Consider the following 14,899-nt stretch of genomic DNA (forward strand, 5'->3'; position numbering starts at 1 on the left):
AAATCTACTAGAATTAAGAGAGACCATATATCTTCAGCTTTCCACAAAACTTTGCAATTAAATCCAGACATAATATCATTTTACAGCTAGTAAAACATATGCATGTGTATGTATGTGTGTATAATATATATGTACACACACAAATATATAGATATAAATATTCTTTTATTTTTATACATTGTCCTATTTACTAAGGGTTTTCAGAGTACTGCCTCCAGCCTAGGGATAAAAAGTTTCACATTACACTCTTCCCCATTGTCTAACAAGGTCTAGCTTCTCCCATGGCATTTTCCCTTTCCTTTTCCCCAATGAAATTGATTCAAAACAGCCAAGAATAAAGCTTGTAATCCTACTTGACAGGAGACAAAGTGTATTTTAAGGAGTTAACCATCCCTGACATGAGCCATTCCCTGTTTAGTTCTTGTAAGATTTCCATTCCCATTTGTAGTCATGAAGATCTGGAAAGTAGCAAAAGTTGGTATAGCAGGAAGAGTTTAGGAAGGAATGAATATTTGTAAATATAGGAATTAGAATCTTCATTACAATAATTGCTTAGTCCCAGCTCCCAAATCCTGGAGCTGTATAGCAATAAATAAAGAGAGACAGAAACAGAGAGATAGACAGAAAGTGAAAGAGAGATAGAGACAGAAAAAAAGAGAAATACAAAAAATCAGAGAAAGATACAGAGAGACACAAAGAGATGCAAAGAGACAGAGAGACAGAGAAACAGAAATACAATCAGACAGATACAGAGAGAGAGAAACAGAGACATAAAGAGATGCAAAGAGACAAAAAGACAAAGAAACAGAAATATAATGAGAGAGAGAGAGAGAGAGAGAGAGAGAGAGAGAGAGAGAGAGAGAGAGAGAGAGAGAGAAACAAAGAGACAAAGATGCAGAGAGAAAAACACAAAAAATAGTTGAATAGATGAAAAGGATCTACATTTTGTTCTTCATATCTCAGGGAAAGATCATACACACACACACACACACACACACACACACACACACACAGCTGAGTGATTTGCTCAGAGTCACACAGCTAGGAAGGGATTAAGCGTCTGAGGTCACATTTGAACTCAGGTCTTCCTGACTTCAGGGCTGGTGCTCTATCCACTGCGCCCCCTAGCTGCCCCCAAAGTCTACATTTTCAGATGCTAAGTTGTTGGTATTAATGCATTTGTTTGGTTATAGCAATTCAGGCAACAAAGAGTTATAGAGACTAGTAGTTTTTGAGGAGGGTCTTGCAGGAGATGGTGGCTTAAGGCCACAAACAGCAACCCAGGCAAAGGAACATTTTTTATCAATATTAACATCATTAACAAATTCATGCTTTGGGGAGAAAAGTTTGTTGGTACCTAGAGTGGATCAATGTTGAAAATGGTTGATAAATCTCCATTGGCAAAATTTGATAGGCCCTTTAGAACTGGCTATAAAAAAGGAAAACTTGGTAATGGCACGGGCAGAGAAATAGGCATAGATATTGTTCCATTGGGACTCAGTAATTGATGCTGTAAACCTACTACCTCTTTGTCTTCCTGTTTTAAGATGGCTTTTTTCTTAAAAACAAAAAAAAAGAAAACTTTTTATATTCATTTATAATCTGTCCTTCCTATACACTTTAGAAAGAAAGAAGAAAAAAAAAGGAAAGAAAAGAAGGAAGAAGCGAGAAGGAAGGAAGGAAGAAAGGAAGGAAGGAAGGAAGGAAGGAAGGAAGGAAGGAAGGAAGGAAGGAAGGAAGGAAGGAAGGAAGGAAGGAAGGAAGGAAGGAAGGAAGGAAGGAAGGGGAAAAAAGAAAACTTATAACAATACAAGTTCTCACATACAAAAACGTATGTTTTTCTCTCCATATTATTAGTTGAGCACCTCCCTAGCAGAAACTGATTCATGCATTTCATCTTCAGTTTTCTAGACATTTGGTTTATCTTTGTATTGATCAGAGTTCTAAAGTCTTTCAAAGTTGTTTCTCTTCATTGTTGACTTGTAGATTTATCTCCAGGTTCTGATCACTCTGCTCTGCATCAATTCATGGGGTTCTTTTTATTTACCTCTGAAATTATCCATTTTGTAATGTCTTTTGGCATAGTAATATTCCATTAAATTCATATGCCACAATTTGTTTAGCCATTCCTCAAAAAAGTGTGTCTTCTTAGTTTACGATTTCTGGCTCCCATAAAAAGAGCTGCTATAAATATTTTTATACATATAAGTCTCTTTTGTCTTTTTTTGAGCTTTTTGGGGTATAGGCTGAGTAATGGTATAGATGGATCAGAAGCTATACACAGTTTGACTATTTGTAGTTTCAAATTGCTTTCTAGAATGGCTAGATCAATACAGAGGCCCCCCAATGGTGTGTTTTCTCTAATTATTAGGAAATACAGCAGTTTTCATGTAGTTTGGACTTCTTCCTATAAAACCTATCCAATCACATCCTTTGACTGTCAGAGAATGGCTTTAGTTTTAAAATTTTGATTTGGTCAGTTTTGATTAACAAAGAGGCTATGGAGGCTTTTATTTCTGATGTTATTTGCTATGGGGATGTTGGGGCTAATATGAATGCTTTATATATTTATTGTTATTACTGAGAAAGGAGAGAGTGTTCTTGATTTATGATGAATAAAATTAACAAATTCCTTATATATCTTGTATATGGAATTTTTATCGGAGATACTCATTGCAAAGACTTTTTCCCACTTACCAGATTTGTTTGTCCAAAAGCTTTTTAATTTTATATATTCAAAATTGCCTATTTTATCTTGTTGGTCCTTTTTGTTTCTTTTGGGAATTAACTCTTTGAAGCAGCTGGATGGCACAGTGGATAGAATGCCAGGCTCAGAATGAGGAAGCTTCATCTTCCTGAGTTCAGCTCTAGTTTCACATGAGACTGGACAAGTTACTTAACCTTGTTTCCCTCAGTTTCCTCAGTTGTAAAATGAGCTGAAGAAAGAAATGGCAAACCATTCCAGTATCTCTGCCAAGAAAACCCCAAATAGGATCAGGAAAAGGAGTCAGACACAAATGAAATGCCTCACCAACAAAAATTAATTCTTCCCCTATCCACAGATGTGAAAGATAATTTCTTCCATGCTTCTCTTTTTGTTTGTGATATCATCTTTTATGTCCAACTCATTAATCCATTTGGAGTTTGTCCTTGTAGAATTTTGATTCTACCAGAATTTTGGATGGAGCCTCCACCCTCCATTTATATGTTAGCCTGTTATTCATTCTTCCTATCTAGTCTGTTCTACAGAGTATGTCATATTCCTTACTATATTCAGCACAAAGCTATTTTCAATTCAGATGCTTCCGATTAAAGTCCAGAAGGAACAAATCAACAAGGATGCAGATTTAGCCGGACCAGTATCTAATCCTTCATGTAACAGATCAAGCTGAATGACGCTACCAGTAGGTCACAATAGAATTCTAATGCCTCAGTGCCCTCTGCAAGAGAATCTTCTCTTAATCCACATAGCTCCAAACCTGCTCATCCTTCTCAAAAGCTATGTAATCTGCAATCTCTGATCTTGCTTTCTGGGCCAGTTCCATTTTCATTTTTTCCAGCAGTTTGAAGTGATTTAAGACCAGATGCAAGTACTGAGTCTTAATTTTCAGCTTTGAATCCAGAAACTAGTATGGTATATATGCTTGGTCTCATTTACCAGGCTTCCTGAAAAGTTTTGTGGGGTATCCTTTCTCTACTGAGCTCAAGCCTCCATCAGCCTTGTTGCCTGCATTGTTAGGAGCCTTTGACTAGCATCCCAGTTCCATTTAATCATTTGATATAATTAGTTGGTTATTGTTCTTCTTGATCAAAAAGGGGTGACATGACATCAAATGGGGACAAGAACCAATTTTCCACTTGTACTATTTGTACCCAACATATGTAAAAGCCTTCCAAGCTTACGTTAGTTTGATCAGCCTCAGTCAGGCACACCATACCTTTTATAAAAGGAAATTTATTTCAAAGATACAGGATGTCCCAAAAATCTTAGTGCCATACAATTTGGTATAGTAGCTTTAAACTGTACTAAGAATTTTGGGACACTCTAAAGCAAGAACAGAAGTGTAAGAGGGACATATACTGCCTTATAACACCTTGGTCTCTGGAGGAGAATAGATTCAATTTACTTCATTTTCTACATAGCACTAGTTGTATTAAGTTCATGTTCTGTTACAGCAGAAATGCTGGATAAATTCTTTTCTCAATTTCTGGTGGCCTAGGTCCTTGGGGCATTGACGCTATTCTGAGTACAACACGTGGCCACAACAACCTTTAAAACTCACTGTCTTCATAGAGAGCAGGGAGGAAAAGACCAAAACAAAGATTTTTTTTAACATTCGTTTTTAACTTTAAGTTCTAGGTTCTCTCCCTCTCTTCCTCCCCATAACCTCTCATTGAGAATGTTAAGCAATTCAATATGTTATACATATGTAGTCATGCAAAACATTTCCATAATAGTCATGTTTAAAAAGAAAATATAGAACAACAACAACAAAACCTCTCAAGAAAAATAAAGAAATATGCTTCAATCTGTATCCAGATACCATTAGTTCTTTCTCTGGATATGGATAGCATTTTTCATCATAACTTTTTTAGAGATATCTTGGATCATTATATTGCTGAGAATAGTCATGTCATTTACAGCTGATAATCTTACAATATTTTTATTACTTTATACACAGTACATTTTGCTGTGCATCAGCTCATGGAGGACTTCCCAGCTTTTTCTGAGAAAATCCTCTCATCATTTTTTTTTTTACACTGGAGCATTCCATCATAATCACCTACCACAATTTATTCAGCCAGGAATGAACTTCTAATGCACAAAGACTGAAAGATGTGCTTGTAAATGTAGCTATGTGTATATGTACATGTATATGCACATATGTGTATATAATATGTATGTGCTATGGCAAGTTATATGTCTTATGTGCCTGATAGAAAATAATATCGATTAATTTATACTCTGCTGAGTGAAAAAGGCTAGGACTTGTAGTAGAAAAATTCTAATTATTGGTAGTCCCTGAACAGAGTCTGATCATTCTTAAATTATCTCTTTCGACCCACTTTCAAGGTCAGTTGTTTCTGATCATATTTTCATTTTTCTGTCTTTTGAGTTTGTTCTAATAATGAAGCACTTATATGGCACTGAATAGAGGATTGGATCTACAGTCAGGAACATTTGAATTCAAATCTTGACCCAGACATGGACTAGCTTTATGGTATGAGTAAGGCATTTGACTTGTTTTTTCTTTTCTTTTCTTTTCTTTTCTTTTTTTTTTTTTTTTTTTGACCTGTTTTTCTAATAGTAAAATGGAGATGATAAGATCTTCCATGCACAGGGTTGTTGTGATATCTGTAAAGTGGGGATAATAATAGTACCCTCCTCAGAGATCTGTTTGTGAGGAACACATGGGATAATATAGGTAAAGTACTTTGTCAATCTTAAAGTGCTATATAAAATCCTGTTATTATCCTTATATAGCTTGTTGTTTTATAGAGTAATTGAGTTGATTTGATCCGTACTTGGGAAAAATTTTCATTTTCTTTCTAAACCATCTATTCTTCCAAATTGTTTAAAATCTAATTCCATTTTTAAATGTTTGTTTTCATTATCCAGTCATTCTTGGGAGCTTTGTGACCGAGCCATTCTTTCTCAGAAGTACTTCCCTTTGTGAGGATGCTCTTTTCTGGGTTTATCCCCTTAACCCACAGAATGTCTTCACTTTGCTTGATATTTTCTTCTGTTTGCACGCATCTCCAGCCTCCATGCTTCAGGGTCTGGTTTGGGCCTCGTGCTGGGCCAGATGCAGCCGGTCTCCATAGAGGCCCTGTGATCTCGTGGTTCGACATTTCTGCAGTTTGGGCTGGAGTGGCTGGCACCCCCTACTGCCCCAACTCTGGCTCCAGCCTCCTCCTCTTGGCCCCATTTGGATGTTGACTTTTCACTCTCTGTCTCTTTTTCCTTATGAAATCTTCAACCCAGAATAGGCTCTGTCCCCCGCTGTGGTTGTTGGGGATCTTGCATGACTTGGGTTTCCTACTAACTCTTGGATGTTAAGATGACTTTGTCTCTTGCTTGTCAGAGACGTAGGCAATCCAGTGTCAGTCTCCCCCCCCCCCCCCACGCACAATCAATTCTGAAGTCCTTCAGAGAGACTTTGAAAGTCTAGATTAATCTAGATTAGAGCCAGATGTGAAAGATTCATCATTCTGTCCATCAATCCCTGGGATGTCCCTGGCCTTGTGCTGGGCCCGATAACACACATATAAAGAAGGAAACAATTCCTGCTCTCAAGGTGCTCACCCACACTAAGGGCGTATCCTAGAGAAGAGAAGACAAACTATTTAAATACAAGACAGTTTGGAGGTTTAGTGGTTGAGAGGATTAGGAAAAAATACTGAATAGTTTGGAAGTTTAGCAGTTGAGGGGATTAGGAAAGAGAAAAGAAGTGGAATTATTTACACTGAATTTATTGAATTGAGATGAAATGGCTTAAATTAATTTATACTGTACCCCCAGTGCTCAGCACAATGCTGGCACATAGTAGGTCCTTCATGTTTACTTCCTGTTTACACTTGGCATTTCCGGACCACCAGCTCCCATCCCCCCCATTCCAACACAAACCCTTGGAGGGTCCACACTGTTTCAGGGCTCCCACCGGGTTTTTGTTCAACCTTTTTTCACTTGCGCTCAACTTCCCACGACCCCATTTGGGGGTTTCTTGGCAGAGATGCTGGGGGTTTGCCAGTTCCTTCTCCAGCTCATTTTATAGACGGGGAAAATGAGGCAAACAGGGAGCAGTGACTAGTCCAAGGTCGCCCAGCGGGGAAGTAGAGGAGGAGTCCCTGGTACCTTGGGGCGCTTGCCCACTCTGCCACCTCGCTGCCCCTTAGGGTATAGTCCTTAAGACATGGTAGCTGCTTCTCAAATGCTATATACGGGGAGTGGAACGGCAGGGACTCCAAGCCTAAGTAAATTGACCATTTTTGACATCAAAGTAAGGTAATCGTCCAGGGAATTTCAAAGTGCATGCCGGGAAGACGGAGGTATGTATGTCTGATAGATGAGGGTCGGAAGAAAAAGGCAAGGGAAAACTACAACTCCCGGCATGCCGTGTAAGTTCATGCTTCTTTCGATATTACTGGGGAGGCCGGGAGAGGAGGTGGTTAGAGGATAGGAGCCCATTAGCCTCTGAATGTTCCTTCCGCAACTGTCCAGTTGCCTACTGGTAGAAGTTGCAATCTAGTCTCGTGGGAGGAGCTGCATGATGGGAATTGTAGTCTCTCTTAAAGGGGCGGAGACAGGAGAACTAGGAAGATTTATCCAATAAGAGGAGTAGATGTCTTGAGGAGTAGGCCTGCGCACCTATGAGAATAAGGGTGTCCGTATTCCTCCCAGAGAGGGCGGGACTTCCTGTAGCGGAAGGGTGGTGAGACGCTGCACGCCACAGCATTACTTCCTTTTGCGGGTTGGCGGGGAGTGAGGCGGCAGCACCATGAAGGCCTCAGGCACCGTAAGCGTCCTGCGCCGCTTCCAGGGCTGGGGTCGGGGCCGGGTCCAGAGGGAAAGGGAGGGAGCGCAGACTCCCGGGAGGTCCGCCGGTCCAACAGGCTGACGTGTGGTACCCGAGGTGGACGGGGAGACCGCGCGGTACCTCGAGCCGACTCCCATCGCGCTTGCGCACGAGGGTCGGAGGTGCAGGCCAACATGGCGACTCCGCGTGGATCCCGCGGAGCCGGAGAGGGAGGAGGCTCCTGGAGATCTCCTGGACGCCACGGGCTGCCGCATCGCCCGGGTCCTTGGCTCCTCGTTAGCTCTTGGACCTCCACTGGGCCCCGTGCGTATATCTGAGGTCTAGAGTTCTGAGTTTGAGTCCTAGCCTTGCTGGCCTCGGCCACCTTCGCCGAGTGGCGGCCCGTGTTGTCTCTAAAACCAGGGGTAGGTGGGCGTGGGTGGAAGTCTAGAACCAGTCGTTATAAAGCCTCTCGCTGGGCATGGGGAAAGGAAAGGCCGGGCAGGGATGGCCCCCACAGGACAGATGGTGGAGAAAAGACGGCGTGGCGTGGAAACCGAGAGGCTTTCTCAGCTCCGTGAGATGTTCTCTTCCGGGTCAGCTTTTTGGCTTGTTAATGAGCATTCTGACCCAAGGATCGTTTTTTTCCCTGATGAAACACTCCAGGCACGGAGGGGGGAAATGTTAGAAAGTTTTGACCCGTCCTGTCCTAGTATTAAGGGCCTGGGCTAGCCTTGCTCTGTTGGACCGTCACCGAAAACCTTTCAATCTCACTGAAAGAACCAGGAAGTGGAGGGGAGAAATCGGGGCTCGGGATGGTTATGTTAAAATGCGTCTGAGATGTGAAGTTTCTTTCGCTCTCTTAAAGGAATAGTGAAATTCTAGGCTTTCTTTAAACCTTTTGGGACAAGTATCTTGGTGGATAGCTTGCGGTTATAACTAACCAACCAGGTAGTTTTATCCCAATTTTACCGAGGAGAATCCAGGGTGGGATTCTGATTTGTATCTGGCTGACTGGCAATGCCCCTCACTCCCAGCCGGTGCTCTTTGTCATTTCAGCTGAGAGAGTACAAGGTGGTTGGCCGCTGCCTGCCCACTCCCAAGAGTCCGGTGCCGCCTCTTTATCGGATGCGCATCTTTGCTCCTAACCATGTTGTGGCCAAGTCCCGCTTCTGGTACTTTGTCTCCCAGCTGAAAAAGATGAAGAAGTCTTCTGGAGAAATCGTGTACTGCGGACAGGTACGGCTTCCCGGAGAAAGTTGGGTAGGAGGGCCTGTAGATGGCGCTCCTGCCTCCCCCCCCCCACCAAGTGCCTGTCTTGACATTTCCCTTCTGGGGCATTCTTCCAGGGAAGGTCTCTGCCTGGGGTGAGTGAGCAGTGTTTAAAGATTCTTAGTGACTTTTCCTGTTGTTCAATTTCCTTTACTAGGTCTTTGAAAAGTCCCCTCTTAGGGTGAAAAACTTTGGCATCTGGCTGCGCTACGATTCCCGGAGTGGGACCCACAACATGTACAGGGAGTACAGGGACCTGACCACCGCCGGTGCCGTCACCCAGTGCTGTAAGGATGCGCCCAGCTGACCCACGTTCGGGATTGGGATTGGATTGTGTTGGCTTCCATTGGCGGGGATTCTGACAGCTTACTGCTGCGTGTCTTTTGGAATGGAAGAGGGAGACATTTTTCCTAAAGAACCTGGTTTCCTAAGCCTTAAATGCCTAGACTGTTAGTTTTATGTACATCTTATACCTGAGAAGTAGTTCTTGGATATGGTTTCAAGTTGCTTATTGTCTAATTGAAGAGATAGCATTAGTCCATTTCTGTTTACTATTGGACAAATGTATGTTGAACCATTTAACACATGTTTGTTAGATTACTTAATTTAAGTGAAGTAGTAGTGATCCTTTAGACCCAGTCTTCATCCAAGTAGCTCCCAAGCCAATAATAATGGCTCTAATAGCAGGTAGCCACATGACCTGCCTTCTGTGAGTCAGTCGGAAGAGAGGCTCTTGAACAAAGGAGAATGCTTAAGGAGGCCAGGACTGGCCTTCATGGGTTGGGGATCCAGGGGACACCTAGCCACCAGGACTGCTGAGTTGCCCTTTGTAGAGGAGGTTGATGATTTCTTAACTGAGGTATAGGTAATAAGTGGGCACCTTTAAAGTGCCAAGAGGCACTAACTCACCTGGAAAGTTGTATGTTTATGCAGTGGTTTCCAAGTTAATGATAGTGTCAGAAGTGGGAAATCATAAATTTGTAGCTTCCCTTCAGTCATCTCAGTTCCTAGGGAGGGAAAATATAGGTATAGGAAAGACTAAGGAGCTAGATTCTCTGATTTTAAAAACCTAGTATATAACCTCTAGTAGAGGTGTTTATTGATCCTCATGGGAGTGATTGATAATTAAGGAATAGCACCCAAAGTAAGGGAGAAGTTGAAGAACTTGTCAGGTTTAACTTCAGACTTTGGTTTCCCTGTATTCCATTCTGCGCCTTTCTGATGCCCTATTCAGGACTAATCAGTGTTTCTTCACCTGGATAACAGATTTTATAGCTGGTTCAAAGATTCATTAATTCAGTGTCATTAATATTGAGTAGCAGTCGTTGCAGGCTGATGCAGAAGTTTGCATTCTCAGGTTTGTACACACAAGAATGCAGATTTATAAACTTAAATGTACACTGGGGAAGTTTCAGCCCCCAAATGACTCTATAGGAGCTTAACTGACAATTTCCAGCGATAAATCACCTGTCCATAGATCTGTGCTGAGATGAGACAATAAAAATGTCTTCACCATTCTGCAGGAAGAATAGCATAAAAGGAGTCAGCTAAGCAGCCCCCTGCCCTTCAATAGCTGGAACACACAGGAATTCAGTAATGGATGGAGAGAAGGAAGGCTAAGGCTAGTGTTCAGTTTCAAGTCTAGGGGGAAGATAAGGGAGGTAATGCTTCCTAGGGAGATGGAGTAGAAATTGAGAGCTGCCTGCTTAAATGGAGCTTTTTAATGCTGCTGATTGCCCACGCTACAGCAGCTTTGTCCTGTACATTGCACCCAAACCCCAAAAGACCCTTGTTTTTCCTTAACAATGATCTTTTCTTGGGTGCAGACAGTAAATGAACCTCGTCGCCTTTCTGGAGCTGATGAAAGTGCTCCTGAAAGTGAATTAGTGGGTTCTACACTCCCAAGGGGCCATGATCCTTGGGGGCTGGCCACAGGGTTGTCAGGGACAGATTGGTTGTCTAGTCTGGCTTGTTGGAGATTGGGTTTTTTCATCCACTTCCTGTGAAGTCAAAACTGGAAGCTGCAGGTCAGCTGAGACTCCTGTGAATTGCCTACTGTTTGCAGGGTCCTGTGATCACAGAAATTGAAACTTAGATCCAGTCCATGTCTTTAGATTAACTGTCTAGCAAGTAAATAGAAAGAGTCAAAAGAAACAAGCACAGATTAGGAAGTAAATCCAAAGAGAAAACTTAGGCATGTGGGGTACTCAGGGGAGAAAATAGGATTTAAGCTGGGCTACATTGGGGCAGGGTCCTCTGGGATGGCCAGGTGTAACTCAAGTGTTGATTTAGGTTCAGGACTTGGTTGGAAGGGAATGAGTGATCATGAAAAGGGTCAGAAATATGAGAATGTTGCATCTTTATTTTAAAAGTGTATATTGTGCTGGCCTGGTTTGAAGACTTAGGAATTAGGTTAGGCTAGTCCTTGTTTTCAACCCATTTCTGATGTCTTGGTAGACCGAGATATGGGCGCTCGTCACCGTGCCAGGGCCCACTCCATCCAGATTATGAAAGTGGAAGAAATTCCTGCCAGCAAGTGCCGCCGGCCTGCAGTCAAACAGTTTCATGTAAGTGAACTTAATCAGGGTTTTACTGAAGAAATCCTTCCAACTCACACCTCATTTGTAAAAGAGGTGAACTGGGGGAAAAAGTTTCAAAGCTTTCCATTTTCCTAGGACCTTAGTTAATAGGCTTACCTAAGTGGTTTCCAAGGTCTTTTTCCTGAGTCTGTTCCTCAATGTGACTAGTGGTGGAATCCATGGTCTGGGCAGCAGTGATCAGTTTGTGTGGAAAGGCTTCTCTGAGATAACAGGCAGGTCACTAACTACTCTCAGCTGAGGTTCCCTCACCTTCCACATTTTCTACTTACAATCTTTTTACCCACTCTGTAGTAGCCTGTGAGAGAGGAGGCAGTGGTGGTAATATCACACCCACAAGCAAAGGGACTTGTCCCTCTACGGTGCAGCTGGGGACTTCGTAAGATTTTGTAACCAATAAATATTTACCTTGTGTCCTCAGAGCCCAAACGTGCCCAGCCCAGAGTAAGCTGACTGAGTCTGCTAGTGCGTGCTGTACATTCTAGGGAGCCCTGTGGTGTGGGAGGGTACAGTGAGGCCTTCTAACAATCTCTCTGATTTGCAGGACTCCAAAATCAAGTTCCCTCTGCCCCACAGAGTCCTGCGTCGCCAGCACAAGCCACGCTTCACTACCAAGAGGCCCAACACCTTCTTCTGAACACAGAGGCGAGAAGGCATATGTTTTGTTTGGTCTGTTTAAATAAATTTTCCAATTGGAAACTCAGAGCAGACTGGTGATTTTTAGAACTTAGTTAGCTAGAGGCAGGGGGCTGGGTTGACTATAAGTTGTTTCTTATTTTTGTGACTCCACAACCCTGTAAAGTAGCTGGGGTAACTGTTTTCCTTGTTTTGCAGATGAAGAAATAGATTTGGAGACATAAAATGATAGAATTCAGAACTAAAAGAGGGGACTCCTAAAATTAGAGCCAGAGCATTGCTCAGTCATTGGGTGATGTCAATGGGAACTTTTGGAAACTTGGCAGGTGGCCAAAATTGGTAAGCCGCCTCCATTTCTCTCCTTCCCTTTATCAACCAGATGTTGTATCTGAAATCATGCCAGGAAAGCTCAGGAGAATCAGGAGCCTGGAGTGGGAGGACTGCTCCTTGCATGTGATATCCCTTGTTCGGCTCAGTTTGCTCAGCAGCTCTGATCATTAAGTGTTTATTAGACAACTGCCAGGCACTGGGAATATACATGAAAAGGGCAGCACTCCAGGCATGGAGTAATAGTCAGGCTGGCTTGGTCTTGCAGGATGGTATCACTAGGGCACATGTTATTTAAGCTTGAATTTTTCATCTTTGAAATAAGGGAATTTTAACTATCAAGGTGAAAAGAAATGGAGAGATAGTGAGACCCTTAAGAGTCTTTACTAAATAGGAAAATTGCCTGAAAAAAGCAAGTAGGAAGAGGTAGTGTCAGGTAATCTGTCGTCAGTGTTTTAGATCCCACCACCTGAGATATAGCCCATTGAAATTAAAGTCTAAAAAAGAGAGATTAATAAATTGTTTTATGGGGAAAAAAAACAAAATAGATAAATCTGATTAATTTGAGAATCATGGAGAAAACATCCCCTCTGGTAGATAGCAAGTTTGATTGTGAGTTCTCTGTAATAGAACTTTTTGTTGGAATTTACAACATTGTAACTGTAAAAATAAGTCTGCCCTGGTTCTGCTCACCTTACTCTGCATTAGCTCACTCAAGTTTCCCCTTTCTCTGAAACCATCCTTACATCACATTTTAAGAAATTACATTTCTTACATCACAGTAAAATCTGAGAGTAAAAGGAGGCCATTCTGTGCCTCAATTTCTACCTAGCCTGAGTGGATGTTGCCTCAGTCAAACTGACCTGTTGGACAAAGAAGATCTAATTCAGTTCCAATTGGTCAATGATGGGCAGAATCAGTTATACCCAGAGAAGGAACACTGGAAAATGAGTGTAAACTGTTTGCACTTTTGTTTTTCTTCCAGGTTATTTTTATCTTCTGAATCCAATTTTTCCTGTGCAACAAAAAAATTTGGTTTTGCACACTTATATTGTATCTAGGATATACTATAATATATTTAACATGTATGGGACTGCCTGCCATCTAGGGGAAGGGGTGGAGGGAAGGAGGGGAAAATTCAGATCAGAAGGGAGTGCAAGGGGTAATGTAAAAAATTACCCATGCATATGTGCTGTCAAAAAAGTTATAATTATAAAATTAAAAAAACTGACTTGTTGAAGACCTTAAAAGGCCAGTCTCCCTCTGTATCCAGGGCCATATGGTCCTGACCTACAAAGGGCTATTGGACCCAAATGGCTCTGGAGGATAGAGTAGGGCTGGTGACTGTACAACCCTTCCTTAAATAAGTACCATGCCAGGACAGAGTTGTGTCCATTTTTGTTGTCTTAGCCAAATTCTGAAGGTCACCTGGGCAGGATAAGACACCAGACACTGAGGTCCTTTCTTAAACTAAACTGCCTAGAATTCCAACTACCGCAGAGAACATAACTCCATTGCACTGGCCCCATTGTTCAAATGCTAAATGTAAGCTTGCCAAAATAGAACTCAGGACAAGCTCACAGGGTGACAAAGTACCAGGACACCCTTAAGGCCTCTCAAGAATGTTAGTATTGATTGTATGACCTGAGAGACTGGTACAGGACCACCCAGCGTAGCATGCCCTCATCAGAGAAGGTTCTGTGCTCCATGAGCAAAGTGAAATTGGCTCCAAAGAAACCTGAGATGTGCAGGTAGGAATCCACCCCAAATGTTCATGGGGATTCATTGTATCTAACCTTTGGTATTGGTTTAATCTGACACACTAGCCTGACTTTTAACAATGATGTCATTTTGGTCCTCTTAGAGTGAGGGACAAAGGTCACAAAAGTATTCCATCATTTCCATATATCATCCTTTGCCACAAAGCAAAACAAGCCCATACTCTAAGCCAGCCGTCCTCTGTATTGAAACTAATGGTGTACTTCAAAATATATGCAATGCAAAGATAGTTTTTAACGCTGATCCTTGCAAAATTTTTTGTTCCAAATTTTTCTCCCTCTTCCTACCTCCCCTCCTTCCTCTAGATAACAATCTGATATAGGTAAAACATGTACAATTCTAATAATCATGCTCAAGAAAAATCAGATCAAAAGGGGGGAAAGTGAGAAAAAAAAAGCAACAAGGTGAAAATATGTTGTGATCCATGTTCAGTCTCCATAGTTCTCTGTACATATGGATGGCTCTTTCCATCATAAATGTCTATTAGAACTGCTTTGAATCATCTCGTTGAAAAAGGGCCACGTTCATCGTATAGTCTTGTTGCTGTGTATAGTGATCTCCTGGTTCTACTCACTTCACTTAGCATTAGTTCATATAAATTACTCCAGGCTGCTCTAAAATAATTCTACTGATCATTTCTTATAAACTAATATTCCATAATACACACATGCCATAACTTATTCAACTACAACTGATGGGCATACACTCAGTCTCCAGTTTCTTGCCCCTACAGAAAGGGCTACCACAAACATTTTTGCATATGTGCCTTGG

At 41.9% G+C, this 14,899-nt stretch overlaps 1 protein-coding gene and 1 non-coding gene across 2 annotated transcripts; both read left to right on the top strand.

Annotated features, from left to right (window-relative positions):
- The first annotated feature begins 7,220 nt into the window (after window positions 1–7,220).
- On the top strand, window positions 7,221–12,089 carry RPL18A (ribosomal protein L18a). The gene is made up of 5 exons (XM_074302274.1): window positions 7,221–7,517; window positions 8,577–8,756; window positions 8,947–9,076; window positions 11,247–11,356; window positions 11,931–12,089. Exons 1-5 carry the CDS (start codon window positions 7,500–7,502, stop codon window positions 12,021–12,023), a joined length of 531 nt encoding a protein of 176 aa, XP_074158375.1. The 5' UTR covers window positions 7,221–7,499; the 3' UTR covers window positions 12,024–12,089.
- Window positions 10,554–10,690, top strand: LOC141552354 (small nucleolar RNA SNORA68). The gene has a single exon (XR_012485150.1). It is a non-coding gene; the product is annotated as a small nucleolar RNA SNORA68 (small nucleolar RNA).
- Window positions 12,090–14,899: the final 2,810 nt, after the last annotated feature.

This window comes from Sminthopsis crassicaudata, chromosome 1 (assembly GCF_048593235.1).
Source record: "Sminthopsis crassicaudata isolate SCR6 chromosome 1, ASM4859323v1, whole genome shotgun sequence".
Lineage (NCBI taxonomy): Eukaryota > Metazoa > Chordata > Mammalia > Dasyuromorphia > Dasyuridae > Sminthopsis > Sminthopsis crassicaudata.